The sequence below is a fragment of the Eulemur rufifrons genome, chromosome 5, assembly GCF_041146395.1.
Source record: "Eulemur rufifrons isolate Redbay chromosome 5, OSU_ERuf_1, whole genome shotgun sequence".
NCBI classification, from domain to species: Eukaryota; Metazoa; Chordata; class Mammalia; order Primates; family Lemuridae; genus Eulemur; species Eulemur rufifrons.
Window position 1 is genome coordinate 50,451,877 of NC_090987.1, and position 22,981 is coordinate 50,474,857.

At 42.1% G+C, this 22,981-nt stretch overlaps 1 protein-coding gene across 1 annotated transcript in view; it reads left to right on the forward strand.

The window, feature by feature from the left end:
• The window catches only part of RAB31 (RAB31, member RAS oncogene family), a 118,001-nt gene that overhangs the window by 79,012 nt on the left and 16,008 nt on the right, over positions 1-22,981 (forward strand). Inside the window, exons 4-5 of the mRNA XM_069468272.1 lie at positions 3,936-4,007; positions 5,049-5,155. Of these exons, the coding sequence (XP_069324373.1) occupies positions 3,936-4,007; positions 5,049-5,155 (179 nt within the window). The remainder of the gene's footprint in view (positions 1-3,935; positions 4,008-5,048; positions 5,156-22,981) is intronic.

Below are 22,981 nucleotides of genomic sequence, written 5' to 3' on the forward strand. Positions count from 1 at the left end.
CAGAGACTTTAATGTATTAATAATACTTTGTAAACCTCCAGGGTAGCATTATTATATGTAGCATTTCTCAAACCTACTTTTTGTCCCAAAAGCACCTCAAGGGCCTAGTATTCTGCAGAAGACACTGAGGAAAATCCCTAACTCTGCCATCTTCATGTGCCACTTAATGTCTTTCAAAAACCGGAGTTTAATCGCTGCCTAGTGTTCCATTATGTGGCTAAACCAAAATTTATGTTTCCATGCCCTAATTGCTAGACTTTGGGATTGTTTACAGTTTTGCAGCATAATTGATAATTCTAGAATAAATTCAGGTTACTTTGTGACCATCTCTGATTGTTCCCCCAAGAGGTGGAATTGTCAGACCAGAGTGTATGAACATTTGCAGGACTCTTGAAAGGTGTGGTCCAGCTAGCTGCTTTCCAGAAAGGCCACACCCATTTGTCCTCCTGCCTGTTGCCAGAGCTGGGGGAGGGTCCTGGGGCAGGGTCCGCGGGGTCCCTCTGTGAAAGCTGGTCAGTCCTAGAAGCTCAAAGTGCTTGAAGAAGGCCCTTCCCTTCTTTCTCGCCACGTGGACATCCAGCAATTAAAAAACAAATAGTCACACTCCCTAAGCACATAAACATCGATTTCTTTTAAGGAGACATACTAGCTTTTCACATTTCCCTGTGCTGCCTCTAAATAATTAAATGACACCCGAAAGTTATCTGAACACTTTAGTTTGGTCCTCTAGATATTTTATTGGGTAGTTAGGGAAGAAGGGATTTTGAATTGGCATCTGTTGTGCTAATTTTCACATAACCTTTCAAGGTGAGATTTAAAAACAAAGCTTTATCATCAGCCTCCCGTGATTGTGATCTAGAAATAGACTTTATTTCTAGAAGAGTCTTTTATGTGAGCATTCTATCAGTCCTCAGTCTGACCTCACAGGAATTGAATTATGTCATGTGGAGTATTGAGGCTGATTGTGGTGCTTTTGTTTTACGTTTGTGTGGGGAGAAGTCTATGCATTGTAGGCTAGAAGTGATTTATCTTTTTGTCCTCCACAAATATTATCCTTTGGTCAATGCATTTATTGGGTTTTAGAACCGAGATGGGAACTTTTAACTCATTAAAACCCCCAAGTCCCCAGCAATAAAGTCGTTTAAGTGGCTTCACCAGCAGATTTATTTCAAAGTGATTCCATTTGGAGGAAGGAAAGAATGAGTAATGCATTGTATATGAAGATCTCTTCAATAATTCATGAGACTTGCACACCAGTGACCATTTTAGATTCAGTTCATGGCGTTTTAGTCTAAAATGAACTCTGTCTTAGAAGACACCCACAGTTTGCAGCTCTTTGTGCTTGAGTCCATGAGTGTCTTTACTACTGAGAAGGAGAGTTTGTGCTGACTCTCCTGCTTTGTGTGTTTGCATGGGCCACTCTTATGAGGAGGCCAATTTGAAAAACTGGGCATTTTATATAATTGGGGTAACAGGACACTTTATATGCACTCCATACCCTTAGCAAAGCAGAAGTGTCTCAAAATACATTGCTCTTTCCTCCCTTGGGGCAGGAATTCAAATTTTGCTCTTTACGTGTGAGGAGTGGATTATGTTGGTGAATATGGAAAGGGTGTGTGGCAAGTGGTTGCTGTCCTCAAGTGCATTCTGGAATGACGCGTTTGTTTTGGGCAGGCGACAGTGGGCGTGGGCAGGGCCGCTGCACAGTTCAGAGGTGAATTCCTTGGTTCACGCTGAGCTCCATCCCACTCTTTCCCTTTTCTGAAATCCGCAGGGCTCCAGAGAACTTTCTCCTCAAGATGGAGACTCCATGGAAGCTGTGGGGGAGAGGGAGGCAGCCTGCTCCCCCCACACTGTTGGGAGTGCCTGGCTGGCATTCCTCACTGCAGTCAAAGGGAAGCCTAGGGAACTCGTGTGTTTCAAATTTCCAAATGTGATCATTTCACTTTGGCAAGAATTGATCCAGTGAATAAGTATTATGTGGGAAATAAAACAGGGGAGTTATGGTTTTGTTGTTTTCCTGAAAAGCTTTAGGATCCATCTTTCCTTCCTTCCTTCCTTCCCTCCCTCCTCTCTCCCCCATGCCCCAGTGAAAACAGCTGCTTTTTTTTTTTTAACTTACAAGCCATTTTACTTAAAAATCATTGTAAAAATTTCTATTATACAGACTCTTATGAGGAAAATGTAAAAATCACTAGAAATCCCACTGTTAACATTTTGAGGGACCCCATATTATTCCTGAACACAGAGACACACACACACACACACATTGTCCCGTAAATTGTATTATGTTGTATGTGCTGCTTTGAGACTATTTTAACAGTATATTAAAGAGACCCTTTCCTATAAATAAAAGTCCTCCTCATCATTTTAATGGTTGTGGAATATTCCATTCCATACATATATGTCTTGGCTCCGGCTGCTATAACAAAATACCGTGGACTGGGGAGCGCAAACAACAAGCACCTATTTCTCAAAGTCCTGGAGGCTGGGAAGTTCAAGATCAAGGTGCCAGCAGATTCAGGGACTGGAGGCCCACTGCTGGTTTGCAGACACCTACCTTCTTGCTGTATCCTCACAGAGTGTGGGGAGAGAGGGAAAGAGAGAGAGAAGAGCGATCTGGTCTCTTCCTCATCTTTAAAGGGCACCAATCCCATCATGAGGGTCAACCCTCATGAACTCATCTAACCCTAATCACCTCCTAAAGGCCCCACCTCCTAATACCATCATGTTGGGAGTTAGGGCTTCAACATAAGAATTTAGGGAGGACGTAAACATTCACTTCATAACATTATGCTACTAATCAATTCCCTATGATGAACCTTTAGGTTTTCAAATTTTTGCTCCCATGTACAACACTGGCATGTATTTTCCTGTGTGTGATCGTCACTCCAGGGTACATTTCTATAAGTAGAATTTCTGGGTCAAACGGTATGCACATTTCAACTTTTGATATACATTATAATACCAACAGTGGCTTTGAAAGAAGATACTGAAGTACAGTCCGTGGACCGTATGAGAGCGCCTCCCTTCCCAAACCCACAGCAGCACTGGACATAAATCTTTTTAATAATTCATAAGTTCCTCAACATTGTTTTCCATTCCTAATTGAACATGTTTAAAAATTTTTATTGGCAATTTTTATCTCCTCCTCAGTGATTTACCTGTATATATCCTTTGTCGATTTTTAAAAATTGAGTTTTTTCTTATTGACTTAAAAAAACCCTCCAAGATATTTTTTAATTTAAAAAAAGATGCAAATTAAGACTGGACACTTCTCCAAAATAAACATAAAATGTATGTATTCTGAGACTAGTTCTCTATCCCGTTTGGGGATGAATGTACTCTAGTGGCCAGTGGCACTTGCTTTGTTTACATTTGGAATGAAGCTCAGAGAAGCTCATGGAATATCTCGTCTTTTGCGGGCCTTAGGTAGGGACCTTAGGGAGGCAAGGTGTCCTGTTGGGGAGGTGGCAGCCCCCCAGCCTTGAGGGCAGGTGCTGCGGTGTTGCCCTTGCTGAGTGTTCCTTGTCCACGGCTCAGCCAGGGTCCTGTGATCTTTGCCGGTGTTCCATTTCCCCCTCCTTGGCTACATCTTTTTCTTACTGCTGTGTAATTCTAATGAGATTGCCCCGGGTCAGTCATATTAGAGATGTGATGAGCAGCAGAGAAAAGAAAATTTACAGGACGGCAACATTTAAGATAAAATTTGTTTTGGCCTTTGCCCAAGAGTAGATTTTCATGGTCTATAAATATCACAAGCATATGTATAAGTTGGGAAGGAAAATTTATTATTTAATATGAACCCTGGAAAAATTCTGAGGGGAATTTAGGAATCCTATAGGGATGATTATAGGATGAAAATTTTATATTTAATTTGGGATTGCATAAAGTCTGTTCATCTTGGCCTAAAACTGTTCATTGTTCTTAAACAGTTCCATTCATTGGCTCCCATGTACTACCGAGGATCTGCCGCAGCTGTTATAGTGTATGATATCACCAAACAGGTAAGAATGTCTCCTCCAGAGTTTAGATGCAATTGATGGTGATTCTTTTACTCAGAAAGACCAACGAAGAGACATTACTGCTTGAGTATTGCCAGTAGCCTGGTATCCATATAGAGTGTATTGCACATTATGTAATGACGCATCTCACATTTATCTGCTAAATTAAATAAGCAGCAATGACCATTCATTCTTAAAATTGACTACAGAGGCAAAGTCATGCCTGCTAGCATTGTTCTCCAGAAAGTCAGCTTTTTAAGAAAAGGAAAACTATTTTTAAGTTCTGCATGTTTTATAATTATAGAATACTTATTTTCTATTAGTGTTTCAATCATAGTACATACTTAAAATGTCAAGGATAACACTTATGTGTATATAAGTAAATATGTATGTGTTTGTATATATACAATATAAAATATAAATATGTTTTTAGTTATGTTGAGGCTCTAGGATATCCATCAACAAATAACTGCAGTGGTGGTTTGATGACATTTTTTTTCCACTCCTGCAAATTGAATTATTTACTTTTTTATCTGGAGTGCTGACTCAGTGCACAAGACTATTAGCTTAATGACCCATCACTGTCACCTTCTATGAGTTCCTGGCCACTTCTACCTAAATGTAGTGTCGACCTTGGCCAGTTTCCTAGAGGACGGCTATGAGTGAAGGGCCAAAGGCAAGACAGGACTTTAAATATGTTTATTTCTTTCCTAATGTAACTATGAGTAGGTCCTGTTATCCTTATTCAGCTAGAGTCAAGGCTACTGGTTTAAATTAATGTTATTTATAGAAGAAAAGTCCTAATATGATTTTCTTAACTTGATCAAGTTTCAATTTTAGAAAAGGAGCCTTTGATATAGGCTATTTAAGCATGGTTTAGCTGATGCTAACTTTCGTGCCTTGATAGGGGTAGTATGTTAATCTATGTGAGTCTCCTAAAAATATTCTTCTCTACTAAATGGGACTGAGTTTGTTGTATTTCTGCTTGGTAGAAATATTACATTGACAGGTCTTTCCAGTGACCTGTTTATACTTTTGTTTTAGGATTCATTTCATACCTTGAAGAAATGGGTTAAAGAGCTGAAAGAACATGGTCCAGAAAACATTGTAATGGCTATTGCTGGAAACAAATGTGATCTCTCAGATATTAGGTAAGGTGCATCTAAAAAGTTTTGTGTGTATTTCACATCCTCCATCCCTGAATGTCTGCAGGTAAAAAGGTATTATGCTTTTGTTATTTTATATTTTTTCAGTGTAATAATTTAATTGATGGCCATTCACTTGTAGTAATCAATGCAGTATTTATCCAACCAGAGTAGAATTAAGGGAAAATGATAGGGAGGTGTAAATCTGAGGGACCAGAAAGTGCTGAATATTAAAATCAAATCTCCTGTATACAGCACAATTACATCCCCAACTCTACGTATCCTTGGGCTAGGCTGTTTTATTAATTTTATTGTTCCCTTTTCCATTATTATTATTACTACTAGCACAATTTTAGTAACACTTTTATATGGTAATGACCATTAGAATTCTTAATATTTTCTATAGTGTACCTGTTTGAGTTCTAGACTTTGTCTTAGGATATGGTCAAGTATGTATTAGAACTCTTTTGTAGTATGTATTAGATATTTTCAAGCATGTATTCAATAACACCTTGGCTTCCCTCAGTGGTGGTGGGTTGTTGAACTTCCTTTAACTAGATAGAGCTTTATAGGCACCCGGTCCACATGAATTAGAGATTGGATGATAGCTTTATCTAGCCTAGTAAGCTAGCTATGTTACTAAATAAATGTTATAAAAAAGGAAATAGTGAATTGTGTTATCTCCATTCCCTTGGTTAATTTAATTCTCAGGAATTCCAGTACTTGATTTTCATAAAGACAGCTACATCATGCTTCTGGTTTTGCTAATCCAAATATGATTAAACCAAAGTTAAATAAAAAATGAAAATGGAGCTTGCAAAAGCTCTTAACATGGCATTTAACAAATTGCTCTGTTTCTTTGGGATTTCAAAAGCTTTATATCACATTGCATCAGGTTGGTTTATAATAGCAGCCATAAATACCACTTAATCCTTTGTTTTTTGGGGATTGAACATATCTTTGACTCCCCAGACTTGGTTCAGATATCTACCTTCTTTATTGTAGTCTGCAAACAGCTTGCTAGTCTAGTATTCTCAGCAGAATTGCTTGAATCTTGGTCATGAGAAGGGGGCAATGGGTGGGTGCTGAGAGAAGGCACTATCTCTCGCACCTCCTAATTGTAGTACTGATTGTGCAACTTTAAGTAGAACCAAGCCTTATGTATGGTGGGAATGCTGATGGACTAGAATTTAGGCAAAAAATTTGAATGGTATCAGTTAGGACTCTTGGTTACATGGAACTGAAAACCAGCTGAAATTCGTCTTGGCTGTGTCTGTGGTTCATGCTTGTAATCCCAGCTGCTCTGGAGGCTGAGGTGGGAGGATTGCTTGAGCCCAGGAGTTGGAGGCTGCAGTGAGCTATGATTGCACCACTGCACCCCAGCCTAGTAACAGAGCAAAACGCTATCTCTAACAAAAAATTAAAAATTTTAAAAAAGTAGAAATTCATCTCAGGAGAAAGGGAAATTCATTAGAAGGTACTGGTATCCACATTGTAAAAACAGGGCTCCTTTAGCTTTGGTGTTTGATGTGTTCCAACATTACACTCTGGAGAGAGATTGGCCCAGCACTCTGTTTAAAGTCTGAGATGCCATGGAAGGATTCCCCACGTCATGACCGGGCACGCCTGTGGCCAAGAGGGAATTTGGGTGGTACAAGACGGTATTTCCCAACATCACCATGGGAATGGGAGGCGGGTGATCTTGACGAAGGACAGTTCCTAGAAAAGTGTATCCTGGTCAGACAAAACACACCTGCGGCATGCTGGGTGGGCTGCCGGACCTGCAGACATGCCACTTCTCAGGGTGGACTCTGTCCTTTATGCGCGGACACAGCACGTTCCTCACGGAGGTGGCATCCTGATCGGGCCCAGCTGAGTCCTACATGCATAGTTGTCAGCATGTCCCAGCTAACATAATCCATTCCTCTCACTTCCAACCATAAATCCACTCACAGCCTCTCTATCTGTCCCCACTGGGAGAAAACCTTAAGGCCATCAGCTACTGCCACCAGTGCTGCCGTCATGGGGCCGCTGCCCCCTGAGTCCAGACTCTCTGGGCAATATCCTTTCTCTGGTTTGGCTTCAGTGACGTCTGAATGTGGCTCCTCAAGCTCCTGCGGTTGTGGCTTAAAGTGTGGAATGTGTATCTTTTGTTATACAGAAAATTATTTCAGATGGCACTTACTGAGTCAAGCGACAAGGAGATGACTGCCTTCAGCCCTCTGACCAGGTCAATGAGAAAGACTAGTTTGCTGCTAATAAAGTCTTAAACATTTAACATAGTCTTTTGAGATAATTTAAAAACCATAAAATTCATATGTTTTAAGTGTATATTTCAATGAATTTTAGCATATTTATAGGGGAGTTCTGCAATCACCGTCACATCTAATTTTAGAACATTTCTGTCACCCTGCAAAGGACATCATGCCCATTTGCAGTCACTCTTAATTGCCACTTGTGTTTAGCCTCTGGCAACCGCTAATCTACTTCTTTTGTCCCTCTAAATTTGCTTTTTCTGGACATTTTATATAAATGGAATCATACAGTGAGTGGTCTTTTGGGACCGACTGCTTTCACTCATGATGCTTTTGAGGTTCGTCCATGTTGTAGCAGGTATTTCATTCCTCTTTACGGCTGAATGATACCTCCTTACATGGATGTACCACATTGTATTTATTCACTCCCCAGCTGACACTTGAGTCGTTTCCACTCTTTTGGGTATTATGAAAAATGCTGCTACAACAGTCAGGTACAAATTGTGTGTGGATATATGTTTTCATCTCTCTTGGATATGTACCTAGGAGTGGAGTTTCTGGGTCATACAATAACTCTATGTTTAACAATATGAAGAACTCACAGTTTCCCAAAGTAACTGCACCATTTACATTCCTACCAGCGATGCAGGAGGCTTCAGTTTATCTGCATCCCCACCAGCATTTGTTACCTGTCTTTTTGACTGCAGCCATCCTAGTGGTATGAAGCTGTATTGTGGCTTTGATTTGTGTTTTCCTTGTAAATGAGAATATTAAATATCTTTTTGTATCATATGTTTATTGGCCATTTGTTATATCTTCTTTGGAGAAATGTCTCTTCAAATCCTTTGCCCAATTTCTAATTGCATTGTCTTTTTATTATTGAGTTGTAAGAGAAATATATATATATTTTTTTTTTTAAGAGATGGCATCTCACTATGCTACCAAGGCTGGTCACCAACTCCTGGCCTCAAGGGATCTTCCCGCCTCAGCCTCCCAAGTAGCTGGGACTACAGGTGTGCACCACTGCACCCAGCTAGTTCTTTATAATCTGAATGCAAATCCCTTATTGAGATATATGATTTGCAAATATTTCCTCCCTTCCTATGGGTTGTCTCTTCACAATCTTTACTGTGTCTTCTGAAGTATGAAAGTTTATGCTCAATTTGTCATTTTTTTCGTTTTATCTCTTGTGCTCAAGTGACTGGTTAATTGACGATCACAAGTATGTTTTATCTCTTGTGTTCAAGTGACTGGTTAAATGACGATCACTTATGTTTCCTTCTAAGAGTTTTATAGCTTTAGTGCTTACATTTAGATGTCATCCATTTTGAGTTAATTTTTGAAGATGATGTGATATAGAGGTCCAAATTCATCTTTTTCCATGTGGCTATCTAATTGCCCCAGCACCGTTTGTTGAAAAGACAGTTTCTTTCCCATTGAATTTTTGGGGGCACTTTTGTCAAAAATTAGTCAATAGTAAATGTGATCTTATTTTTGTGCTGCTTTTTTTTTTTTTTTTTTTTTTTTTTGAGATAGCGTCTCACTCTGTTGCCCGGGCTAGAGTGCCGTGGGGTCAGCCTAGCTCACAGCAACCTCAATCTCCTGGACTCAAGCAAGCCTTCTGCCTCAGCCTGCCGAATAGCTGGGACTACAGGCATGCGCCACCATGCCCGGCTAATTTTTTCTATATATTTTTAGTTGTCCAGCTAATTTCTTTCTATTTTTAGTAGAGACGGGGTCTTGCTCTTGCTCAGGCTGGTCTCGAACTCCTGAGCTCAAACGATCCTCCAGTCTTGGCCTCCCAGAGTGCTAGGATTACAGGCGTGAGCCACCGCGCCCAGCCCCCTGTGGCTGGGGGCCCCCTGTGCTCATGCTCTTAATTTTATTCAGTTGATCTATATGTCTGTCCTTAGGCCAGCACTGCACTATTTTGATTGCTGTAGCTTTGCAGTACGTTTGAAATGAGGAATTGTTAGTTCTCCAAACTTGTTCCCTTTTTCAAGATTGTTTGGCTATTCTGGATCCTTAACATTTTCCTATGAATTTTAGGTCCATCTCTCAATTTCTACAGAAAAGGCAGCTAGAATTTTAATAGGGATTGTGTTGAATCTTTAGACCAATTTGGGTATTTTTGCCAACTTAACAACATTAAGTCTTCTGAGCCATGAACATGTGCTGTGCTGTCTTTCCGTTTTATTTGATCCATGAACATGTGCTGTCTTTCCGTTTTATTCAGATCTTCTTTAATTTCTTTTAGCAATGTTTTATAGCTTTCAGTGTACAAGTCTTGCATTTCTTTTGTTATATTTATTCTTAAGTGTTTGATTTTTTTTTGGTGGTATTGTGAATGGGATTATTTTCTTAATTTCATTTTTTGCATGCTCGATGCTGGTGTATAGAAATAAAATTGACTTCTGTATGTTTATGTTACATCCTACAACCCTACTGAACTCATTTATTAGTTCTAGTCATTTTTTTTTTTTTTTTTTTTTGTAAACTCTCTGGTGTTTTCTAAATACAAGATTATGTTATCTGTGAATAAAGGCAGTTTTATTTCTTCCTTTCCAATGTGGGTGCCTTTTTTTTTTTTTTTTCTTGCCTAATTTTTCTGTCTGGAACCTCCAATGTAATGTTGAATAAAAGTGGTGAGAGCAGATATTCTTTTTCCTGATCTTAAGAGCAAAGCAGTTAGTCTGTCTCCAGAAAGTATGATGTTAGCTTTGATTTTACGTAGATCCTCTATATCAGGTTGAGAATGTTCCCTTCTTTCTACTCCTAGCTTGTTGGAGTTTTTTTTTTTTTTTTTTAATCATGAACAAATGTTGGATTTTGTCACATGCTTTTTGTACATCTTTTGAGATGATCGTGTAGTTTTGTCCTTTATTCTGTTAATATAATTTATTACATTAATTGATTTTGGGATATTAAAGTAGCCTTGCATTCCTGGGATAAATCCCACTTGGTCATGATGTCTAATCCTTCTTATACATTGCTGGATTCAGTTTGCTAGTATTTTGTTAAGGATTTTTGTATCTGTATTCATGAAGGATATTGATCTTTTCTTTTCTCATAATGTCTTTGGCATTGGTATCAGGGCAGTAATGACCTTGTAGAATAAGTTGGTAAGTGTTCCCACCTCCTCTATATTCTGTAAGAGTTTGTGAAGGATTGATGTTATTAAAATTCTTAAAGTGTTATCTAATTTTTTGTGTAGTTCATGGTATTCTCTTATAATTCTCTTTTTTTCAAAATCCCATGACAGATGATGTAATCCTTTTAATTTGTGCAAGGTCAGTAGTGATGTCTCCTCTTTCATTCCTAATTTTAGAAATTTGAGTTTTCTCTCATTTTTCTCATTCAGTCTAGCTGAAAGTTTGTCAATTTTGTTGACCTTTTCAAGGAACCAATTTTTTTGTTGATTTAGTTCTATTGTTTTTCTGTTTCATTTATTTCCCCTCTGATTGTTATTATTTCCTTCCTTCTGTTTGCTCTGGATTTGCTTTGTCTCTGTTTTTCTAGTTTTCTAAGGTGGAAGGTTAGCATATTTATTTGAGATCTTCTTTAATGTAGGCATTTGCAGTGACAAATTTTCCTCTAATCATTGCTTTTAGCTGCATCTCATAGGTTTGGGTATGTTGGTTTTTTATAATCATTCTCAAAGTATTTTCTAATTTATGTTCTAACCCATTGTTTATTTAGTAGTATATTGTTTAATTTCCACATATTTGTGAAATTCCCAATTTTTTTTCTTTTGAGACAGAGTCTTACTCTGTCACCCAGGCTAAAGTGCTGTGGCATCAGCCTAGCTCACAGCAACCCAAACTCCTGGGCTCAAGCAATCCTTCTGCCTCAGCCTCCCAAGTAGCTGGGACTATAGGCCTGTGCCACCATGCCCGGCTAATTTTTTCTATTTTTAGTTGCCTAGCTAATTTCTTCCTATTTTTAGTAGAGACGGGCTCTCGCTCTTGCTGAGGCTAATCTCGAACTCCTGACCTCAAGTGATCCTCCCATCTTGGCCTCCCAGAGTGCTAGAATTATAGACATGAGCCACCGCACCTAGACCCCAAATTTTGACTATTGATAATTCCTAATTTAATTCCATTGTAATCTAAAACACACTTTGTATGATTTAAATTATTTTATATTTATTGAGGTTTTTTTGTTTTATGACTTAGTGTATGGTCTATCCTGGAGAACGTTCTATGTGAGCCTGATGCCACTAAGTATTTAATACCTGTTTTTATACTTGCCATTCTTCCTTAGAGAGAGAGGGAAAGAAAGCCTAAGGTTGAGGGCCTTCTGCAGACAACTGTACCTAGCCAGAATTTAATTATATTTTGTCTTTATTATATTTATTTTTAGGATTACATTCTTTTTATGATGATTGATACTAGTGTTCAATTTATGATAGCAATATAAAATTTCCTTTAATATGTTTTTTAAAAAGTTGATTTATGCACATGACATGATTATCTACATAGAAAATTCCAAGGAATCTATAAATGGGTTTAGCAAAGTTGTAGGAAACAAGAGCAACACAGAAAAATCAATCACACTTCTATATATTAAATATAAATATCCAGAAACTGAAATTAAAACCACCCTTTACCATCATTGCTCTAAAGAAATTGACATACTTAGGTATGTAATTAACAAAACATTTATAGGATCTGTATCTGAAAAGTACAAAATACTTTTGAAACAAATCAAACAAGAATTGAATAAGTGGGGAGACAGTATGTGTTCGTGAATTGAAAGTCTTAACATAGTAAAGATGTCCATTCTCTCCAAATTGATCTATAGATTTAAATGCAATTTCTATCAAAATCTTTGCAAGTTTTTTTGGTAAGCATAAACAAGCTTATTCTAAAATTTATAAAAGTCATAGGCACTGGAATAGCTAAAACAATATTGACAAAGAAGAGTATAATAGAAAGAATCACTCTGTCCCATATTAAGTCTTACTGTATAGCTACAGTAACCAAGACAATATGGCTTGGGTTGGACACAGAGATCAATGGAACAGAAGAGAAAACCCAGAAGTAAATCCATACAAACATGCTCAACTGATTTTTGACAGAAATGCAAGGGCAATTCAACGGAGGAAGATAGTCCTTTCAACAAATGGAATAATTGGACATCCACAGGCAAAACAAAAACAAACTCCAACCTTATATAAAATTAATCTAGGCTAGACACGGTGGCTCACCCCTGTAATCCTAGCACTTTGGGAGGCTGAGGCAGGAGGATCACTTGAGCCCAGGAGTTTGAGGCTGCAGTGAGCTATGATGACACCACTACACTCCAGCCTGGGTGGCAGAGCGACACCCTGTCTCAAAAAACAAAAGCTAAAATGAATCATGGGCTTTAATGTAAAATGTAAAACTATAAAACTTTTAGAAAAACTCCTAAGAGAAAATCTTTAGGATCTGGGGCTAGGCAAAGAATTCTTAGATTTGACACCAAAAGCAGAATATTGATAACTTAAACCTCTTGAAAATTAAAAATATTTGCTCTGTGAAAGCCCTTGTGAAGAGGATGAAGATAAGCCACAGACTGGGAGAAAATGTTTGCAAACCACATATCTATAAAGGATTAGTATGTACTGTAGATTATATGAAGAGCTGTTAAAACTTACATGTAAAAATACTCAATTTGAAAATAGGCAAAAGACATGAATAGACATTTCACCCAAAAAACTATGAAGATGTTCAACATCCTTATCAAACCTATCAGAATGGGTAAAATAAAAAAGTATCAATACGTAATGCTGGTGAGGATGTGGAAAAATTGGGTCATTTGTATATTACTGGTTTGACTGCAAAATGGCACAACCAGACTGGAAAACAGTTTGGGAAGTTTCTTATTAAACTAAGCATGCAATTACCGTATGTCCTAGCACTCACACTCTTGGGCATTTATCCCAGAGAAATGAAAACTTATGTTCACACAAAACCTGCACATGAATATTCATAGACACATTATTTGTAATAGCCCCAAACTGGAATCAGCCCACGTGTCCTTCAGCTGGTGAATGGTTAACCAAACTGGGGCATCCGTACCACGGACGACTACGCAGCCACGGAAGGAAGCAAACTGCTGATACCTGCAACTTGGATAAATCTTCAGGGCAATTACGCTCAGGGAACGAAGCCAATCCCACAGGGTTTATGGTGTATGATTCCATCTGTATGACGCTTTTGAAATCTTTTTAGAGCTAGAGGGTAGATTAGTCGCTGCCAGAGGTGTGGTTGGGGCGATGGAGGTGGAAGAGGGGGGAGTGGGCATAGATGTGAAAGGGCAACACGAGGGATCCTCGTGATGTCGGAACTGCTGGGGGTCTCATCTGTGGGGGTGGACACGTGATCCTACACGGATGATGGATTATATAGAGCTCAGAACACACATGTGCACACCACACACAAGTGAATATGAGTAAAACTGGGCAAAGCTGAATAAGAACATATCAATGTCAACATCCCGTTTGTGATACTGTACAACAGTTTTGCAAAATGCGACCATTTGGGGAAACTGAGCAAAGTGTACAAGGAATCTCTTATTTCTTGTAACTGCATGTGAATCTACAATTATCCCATAAAAATTCAATTAACCAAAAATTAATTTAGATAAGAATAATAAATATAAATTAGAAGAGTGTATGTCTATATATATGTATATACATATCATATATACGCACATATGGCAAAAATTGCAAAGGAAGGTATTTTGACTAAAGTTTCATAAACACAGCAAATTGCAAAGGAAGGTATGTCTGACCAAAGTTTCATAAACACAGCGGGCCAAATGATTAATTTAACCATCCCCAGCATGCCCAGTGTACCAAGGAAAAGCAGGTAACTACATTAAGAACTCACATTTAGGAAAGAGGGAAAGACGCAGCCTGATGTATCGGTCTCTGCCCAGGGTGTGTGTGTCTCCCGAGAGACAGAGGAGTCTGGTGAGTGACGGCCTGGGACCCCATGGCATCAGCTGTTGACACCTTGCCATGGCAGGGGAATCAGGTTCTGCTTGCTGATGTGACTTTTCTGGGGAGTTAGCCAAATCTCTAAACCCCAGACCTTATTCAGAGCTCCACCTTCTTTTACTCTAATCCCAAAATACTTTGCTCTCCTGTAACTCCCAGGAGACTATATTTGGTTTCTCATTAGGAGTTGTAGAGGGACAGTGTGTAGATGTGTGTGTGGGTGGGAGCGATCTCGTCCAGCATGCTCTGGGTGTGTGCGCCTGTCGATGCTGAGGAGGAGCTCTGCCTGGCGTACTCTGGGAGTGCTGGAGTGGAAGTGGAATCACCCTCCGCCCTTGGCTCAGCCCCCTGAGGGCATTTGAGTGCAGAGGCGCTTGGCAGAGGAGATGCCCACTCAGCGGTCAGTTGTTCACGTCCGTGCACGTTCCGGGAGAGGGAATAAGGTCTGCCCCACTCTCCGGAGTGGACAGCGTTCAGAGGCGTCTGCTCTGGGACATTGAGGACTTCTAATTGGGATGTTTTTCCAGACTCCTGATCTTGGTGAGAGATTTTCCTTACTATCTTGAACAACCTGAACAAAATCTCCCTCTGCTCAGATGATTGTGAAATTGGAGTAAAGTGTGAGCCCCCTTGAGTTTGAGGCATGAAACCGAAGTGGAACATGAGCGGCCCGCGGTCGGCTCCCGTAGAGCAGGTGTCGGGGGGGCACTCTCCTCTCCTGCCCTCTTCCCCTTGCCTGTGAAGGTGCCGTGGAGAGAAGCTCTGGACTCAGCTCCAGGCAGAGTGTGTGGTTGGTTCCTGCCAGGGCCTGGCTGCTCTCTTCTCCCTACCGTCTGCTGATGCAGGAGTTACGATTGCAAAGTTGGGGACATTTAAGGGACATACAGTGTTGAAAGAAAATAAGGAGAACCTCGACTGAGCACGCGGGACCTGGACTGTGAGCTGCCTTGAAGGGGCTGCGGCACAGAGAGACCTGAGGCGATGGCGCAGCTCTCCTGGTCGGCGTGGGGAGAGGCTGACACCGTGTGGAGCCGTGGCTGGTCACCGAGTTTGAACAAGTAACGTGTGTCGTGGGGCCAATTCAAGGTGCCCGTGGTTCTACGAGGGCAGATTGACCTGGCGTCTAGATAGAAAACAAACCTTCTTCTCAGGAGGCCCTCGCAGCCCAGCAAGAGACTACATGGCCTTGTCCTGGGTCTGGCAGAAAAAGTGGGGCAATTCTTTTCCTGAAAAGAAAAAAGGAAATAGGTAGCCTTGCCTCAGTGGTTTTACAAGTTTCCTGAGCTAAGAATCCACAGGGCACTTGTTAAACATTCCAGTTGCAGGAGCAGAGAGATTCTGATTCCACAGGGAGAGGGAGGCGGAGGTATGAGCGTTTCTAAATGCGATTCTTTTACGAATGGGCCAGAGGTCACACTTGGAGAAGCCTGGCCTAGGGCGACAGGAGTTTATGGTGGAGAAGGAGAAGGAAGTCCCAGGATCTCCGAGGGCACCTGGCCAGGACCCTGACTGCAGGCTGCACCTGCCTGGGAGAACGGAAACAGTGACTCATCGTCTTTCTGGATCCAGAAGTGGCCCGCTGACCCCTTCATCCCTTCAGAAGCGGCTCCAGGTGCTCCCCGCCCCGCCCTCCTCTTCCGCATCTCACATTGATCATCACATCAGAAAGATGTGATTGGGCTCATCCAATTAATACGAGGCTCCCCTTTCATCCAGTGTCTTGTGCCCAGCCACCTTCTGGAAGGTTCAACTCCCTTACATCCAGCCGATACTTGGTTGCCTTTGGCTTGGCAAGGGTTAGGGTCACCTGGCTGTGGCACTTTCATGAGAGGCGCCGCAGGTACTTCGGGAGCCACCTGCTTTAATCGTCAGTGGGCCGGGGTCCTCCAGCGTAAAGGCTGGAAGAAGAGGGTGTCCTCTCCCTCCTCTGGGCCTCACGGTTTCTCATACGCGCGGGGAGCCTGAAAACAAACCCGGACCTGTAGCTGCCGTGACGTGACGGGATTTCTTGGAACCCCACCCCTTCCCCACAGCAGGTTCCAGTTCTGCATTTCCCTGGAACTCTTGACTCTATCTCCATCCCCTTTGACTTTTCCAAATTGGGACTCTTCCTGCCTGGTCCTTTGGGCTTCATCTGACGGAGTCTAACTTGAGCTGCTCTTCAAGCTCAGGGGTCTCCGCTGCGTTTCCTTGGGGTCGCACCCTCCCTGCATGCTGAGGGCTGAGGATGCGTCTGAGAGGATGAGGGGGGACGGCTCCGGGTGACGGGCCCTCAGACCTAACTTACCTCATCTTACTCGCAGTAGCAGTGGGAAGTCAGCCAGTGACAGTGACGATGGAGACCAGGAGTTGGGAAATGGGGGAACCTTTTTCGGTAATGACCTTGAGATGGCTCTGCTGTCACTGGCCCCTCTGCCCAAGGTGCCTGTCACCCCCTGTAAATACAACCCAGGAGGTACTCGGGACTGTTCTGGGCACTCCTGCCTCTTCTCGGGTGGAGTCACGGCCGCTGAGGTCTTACCTGAACACCTGTGTCCTGGGGAAACACTGAGCGGGATTGGGGGCCACTCCAGTGAGTGAAGACTTGTTTCCTGCAGTGGAGGCTGTCACCAAGAGAAGGGTGTCTAGGGGAAGACATGAAAATAGGGCAAGGGAAGAGGAAGGAAATGTGTCCTGTCCGTTCTCAGTCATTGGATTAGCAAATAAGTTCTGGTGGTTCTTTTGTGTGCAGCAAAGTGCGATGAGAAGTACAAGAAAAGAGGAGAAGGTATTTTCCTCAGAGGTATTTGCTTCTATTTGGGGAGCCAAAAGAGAGGGTGGGGAAATACGTAATGAGCAATACGAGACTGTATTTAGTAACGTTCCAGTCAGTGTGGTGCAGTCCAGAAAGGACAAAGGAATTCAGGAAGGGGAGAGTTCAGAGTCTTCTAGAGTGTTTAGGAAAGGCTTGAGGATGACGTGTCACAGGCAGGGCGTGTGTCAGGTGGGGCGTGTGTCACAGGTGGGGCGGTTACAGATGAGTCAGGCAGGAGGAAATTCTAGGAAAGAAGACCAGGGACAAAGGCCTGGAGGGGGAATGAGCTTGGCACGTGTCATGTGGAGGAATCATCAAGACCGTTTGCCCTGGGGAGTGGTGGAAAAGACAGAAGGTTAGTGTGGGCCTTAAAAAGCACACAGCAGCCAGGCGGGGTGGGGTGGCTCACACCTGTTGTCCTAGCACTCTGAGAGTCAGAGGCAGGAGAATCGAGTGAGATCAGGAGTTCGAGACCACCCTGAGCAAGAGTGAGACCCCGTGTCTACTAAAAATAGAAAAATTAGCCGGGCTTGGTGGTGTGTGCCTATAGTCTCAGCTGCTTGGGAGGCTGAGGCAGGAGGATTGCTTGAGCTCAGGATTTGGAGGTTGCAGTGAGCTATGATGATGCCACTGCACTTTAGCCTGGGTGACAGAGGGAGACCCTGTCTCCAAAAAAAAAGAAAGGAACTACAGCTATCTCAGTGATTACTTTCAAATGGCAAAAGTTTTACTTGTGTTTGATCTATATGCTGTTCACTCAGGCAGTGGATTGAAAACAAGTTAATTGTCATCACTGCCAACCCAAATTAAATGTTTATTATATGCCAGACACTATTAGAAGTAGTTTGTTAATCCTCACAATCCTATGAAAAAGTTACTAATCTTCTCCCGCTTTATTGATAAGGAAACTGAGACCCAGTAGTAGGTTAAGGAGCTTGTCCCAGACCCTGTGGCTGAGACGGCGTAAGGCCCTGCTTTAAACCCAGGCAGTCTGTCCCAGAGCCTGTGTCCTTGGGCTGTCACACTCTGTCACGTCTCATAAGAGGTACAAGCAGGGCCACAAAGGGGAATAGTCCCCAAACCACCAGGAGAGGAGACAGTAGCTGATTGGATCCTGCTCCGAGGGTCTGAGCTCACAGCTGTTTCTAGTGGTTCTCTCCGGCCTCTGCAGGCCTGGCCTGAAGTTCTGTCTGGAAAAGGCGGATTAAGAGGCAAAGGAATGGCCGAGTCCCCCAGAGAACCTGTTTTCTGCTCAGTCCTCATTCGATTCTGAATTCTGATATATTTTCCATGGGAAACAGCCCATTTCAGTCTGTGAGGAGAACCCGATACTGCTGAACTTGACACCAGCAATTTGGCACCAGGTGAATAGCAGTTGTGGACACAGGTCACTGAGCAGGCGAGGCGCCCTGGGAACAGAACCTCTTCCCAGGGTGCACGTGTCCCGTGCCGCGGCTGTACGTGCTCAGGCCGCTGGAAAGCGTTACTGTCCCGTAGGTATTTGCTGTGAAGGTGGCGGTTATTCTTTATTTTTTGAACGACGTTATTTTAGTTTTATTTCTACCTCACGGGTAACAATCCAAGTGTCTGTAAGAACTAGCATTTTAAACGGGGATTTTGCTGCTTTAATTATTGTTAAAACGGTTGCCTCATCTGTGTGTTACATAGACATCTTGGATGTGTAGAGAAAATATGAGCTAATGGGGGCAGAACGAAGTCTGATTATTCGTTTCCGTGGGTGCCCGAGCGTGGCTGAGAGTCTGCCTGGCAGCCCTCGGCCTTGGCTCCCCCTGCAGCCCCCGCTGCAGACAATAATTCCACCAGACAGTTAACGTCCGTCTCCTGCTTGCTGTTGCGGGTTACTCCTGGCCGGCTTCCTTGGTCTTTTAAGCTTGACCTTGGAAGGGGACTGTGGCAGGCAGGGGGAGCGAGTGAAAACACAGAGCAAAAAAACTTTAATGCACTGTCAAATGTTACATCCAGGATTTTGGCAGAATGTAGAATGCTTAGTTATTGCTGTCATAGTATTTTAGAAATGTAATACACATGCTAGAACTCACCGGAGCCACCAGAAGATTTGTTTTAGGAAGCACTCATGAGTCCACTGTTCTTTCCCCCCGACACTGTAAAATGGTACCTGAGCAATGTATATTTTATTATGTCCTAGGCATAGGCTTTTTTTTTTTTTTTTGAGACAAAGTCTTGCTTTGTTGCCCTGGCTAGAGTGAGTGCCGTGGTGTCAGCCTAGCTCACAGCAACCTCAAACTCCTGAGCTCAAGCGATCCTCCTGTCTCAGCCTCCCGAGTAGCTGGGACTACAGGCATGTGCCACCATGCCCGGCTAATTTTTTCTGTATATATTTTAGTTGGCCAGATAATTTCTTTCTATTTTTAGTAAAGACGGGGTCTTGCTCTTGCTCAGGCTGGTCTTGAACTCCTGACCTGGAGCGATCCACCCGCCTCGGCCTCCCAGAGTGCTAGGATTACAGGCGTGAGCCACCGCGCCCGGCCGGCATAGGCATCTTGATACAGATTTCTAAATTCTTGGCTTCACAGTGTCAGATTATGAATTGGATAGAGTATAAAAATATCCAACTCAGCATTTTATAGACCACCCCCTAAAAGAGTTATTCTTGAGCTTTAGAACACACCAGAAGCTGTTGGGAAACTTGCTAAACACACATTTCTGGGGCTTGCCCAGGAGACATTCTGGTTCGGTAGGTCCAGGGCACAGGGATCTCATTTCTAACAAGCCCCGAATAATCTGTAGAACGCACTTTGAAAAATGATGCCTAAAAGATTCAATAGTTGTCCTCTGAGGATGCCTGGAGAGGGCTGAGTTGTGATTGTTATGCAGTAGTGAGGATGGCAGGGATCATGGTTGTCCTCATTTTGTCTCCTTGTTTTTAGCATCAAACTGTTTTGCATTTTAATTTAGGCGTTTAATTTTCTGGGGAAATGAGGACTTTTCTGCACCTGCTCCGAGGTACTTGAAAACTTGTTAGAAGATATGGTTGTTTGCAGTTAACCTTCCATGAACTCTTTGGCATCACGTGGTCATCCCACCAACAGTAGGGTGTCTCCAGCCCTGTGTGAGTGTTGCTCTCTCACCACACTCTAGCACTGCACATTAGTGAACTTCTTTCTCGTGACCAATTTGATATGTGAATGATGTGATCCTCATTTTCATGTGAATTTCTTCAGTTGCTAGCAGGATTAGAAGAACCAAGATTATCTACTGAATGACTATTAGAATAGAGTACTTTTCACCTGTACACAAACAATAACCATCTAGAAAACCAAGTAGAATATAAGCCCCTCTTTATAATAGCAATACAAATTTAAGATACCTAGTAATCAACTTTTTTGGGTGTATGTATAATTTAAGGATTTTTTTAAAATTTTAAATCCTAGGAATGAATTTAATAAGAAATGAATAAGACCTATATAGATAAAACTTTACAACTCTACTATAGGACATAAAAGAAGACTTAAATTAATGAAAATGTGTACTTTTTCCTTGGATAAGATGACTCAGTATTGTAAACTGTCAGTTTTCTCTAAATTAAACTATGAATTAACCAAGATATCAGTCAAATTACTAAAATGACCTTTCAAAAGGGATTTTTACAAAGTGATCCTAAAATTCATTTAGAAAAACAAATAGGCAAAAATAGTATTGGGGGAACTAATCCCAGCAGATGTTGAAATATATTTTAATAGTTAATAATAAAACAATATGGCATTGATTGACACAGGACTAGACAGAAAGATTAATGAACAGCATAGAGAACCAAGAAGTGGGATGAAATACTTAGGAAGATTTAGTATATGATAAAGATGACATTTAAAATCAGTGTAAAAATGGAGTAATTCAGTAAATGGTGTTGGGATAATTAGACATAAGAAAAAATAAGGGAAAATAAAGTCAAAATGGAACAAGGATTTAAATGTAAAATAATGAAATCACAAAAGTTAGAGAAAACAAATGAATTTTAAAAATAATCTTGGAAGTAGAATGAACTGTTTAATCATGATACAAAACTCAGAAGCCATAGTGGAAGATGATCAATAAGTCTGGCTGTGTAAAAACTTGTGTGGCTAAAATGCCATAAACAGGATCTAAATACAAATGACAGGATGAAAAAACTGTGGTAAATATATTACAAAAGGCTAGGTTCCTTAATATGCAAAGAGCGCTTATGAATAAAAAACTCCAAATAATCCAAAAACCAAACTGGGCAGAGAACATGTACAAGAAATGTCACAGACAGCTAGGCAGAGTGGCTCACGCCTGTAATCCTAGCACTTTGGGAGGCTGAGACTGGAGGATTGCTTGAGCCCAGGAATTCAAGACCAGCCTGAGCAAGAGCGAGACACCACTCTAAAAATATTTGCTGTTTCTAAAAATAGAAAAATTAGCCAGGTGTGGTGGGGCATGTAGTCCCAGCTACTGACTGAGGCAGGAGGATTGTTTGAGCCCAGGAGTTTGAGGTTGCAGTGAGCTATGATGACATCACTGCACTCTAGCCCGGGCAACAGAGCAAGACCCTGTTGTAAAAAAAACAAACAATGACAACAACAACAACGACAACAACAAACAAACAAAGAACGTTACAGAACAAGAAATATCCATGGCCTTCCAAAAAGTCATTCACCATCCTTGAATAAAAGTGACTCAGAATTAATGTCAGATTTTTGCATTGAGAAAGGACTTCAAAATATGATGCAGTTTTACTCTTGAGTGGTTTAGGGAAATTAATATGCTTAGCAATTTGCTTAGCAAGTTGGCTGATGCAGCTTGTGCTCCCCCATTTCTTCTGTGGAATATTCATAACTGGACTCGGAGCCCCCCCGGCCATAAAATGAAGGGGTTAAGTCAGATCATCCCAGGAAGGGCCTTGAATTGTGTTCTCCAGTTGCATCAATTCCTCACTCTTCTTGGCGTTCTGTGAGGAACAGCCTGCTGTTCCCCTCGCTGATGCAGCTTTGCACAGAGTCATTTAAGAAGCACTGATGCGGCTTTGCTGTGCGCCAGTGATTGTTCTGAGTACATTATGGTATCAACTTACTTCTACGTTACTTAAACATTTCAGGAAATCATCCACCTTCCCGGTAGCATGAATGGGGCTGTAAGACCTGATGGTCTGTGCTGAAGGACGGAGTAACTTTCCTTCTGTGAGCAGCACTTGGGCTGCCCGAACACATTGACCGTCTCACATCTGGCGCTTATCTCAGCCACTGTGAACCACCATGGACTAAACCCCTGGGCAGAGCACCACACTCCAGGCAGATGGGGGTGGAGCTCGGCTCCATGGCGACATCTGGACCTTCCTGGTGAACCTCCAAGGGGGAAGGCATCATTCTACCTTCCACCTCCCAGTCTGCTTCCTGTCCCTCAGGGGTTGGGCTTCAGGATCCCTTCTTGGTGTGCCCGAGGGCCACGGAGGAGTCAGCTGGCCCTGGAATTAGAATGAGGCAGCTGCCAAGTTGCCAGGTTACCCCATAAACAACAAAACAAGGACCCCTATTGGGTAGCACAGGCCTGTTGGAATTCTGGAGCCCACAGGAATGTTGTTTCCTGACCTCCCTCCCCTGCTGACAAGTCTCTGGTGCAGGCAGCCAGCCCAGGGCCTCCGAGGCAGCTGTGTGGACCTCGCTGAAATCCAAGCTGGTTAACATCAGAGCCTGAGTCTAGGAGGAGACTCCCCTCCTGTGTTGTGTGCACCCTCCTGGCCCAGTTGGAAGGGCCGGTGAGCCTCCAGACCGGGACTTTTCCAGCCAACTTTCTCAGCCCTC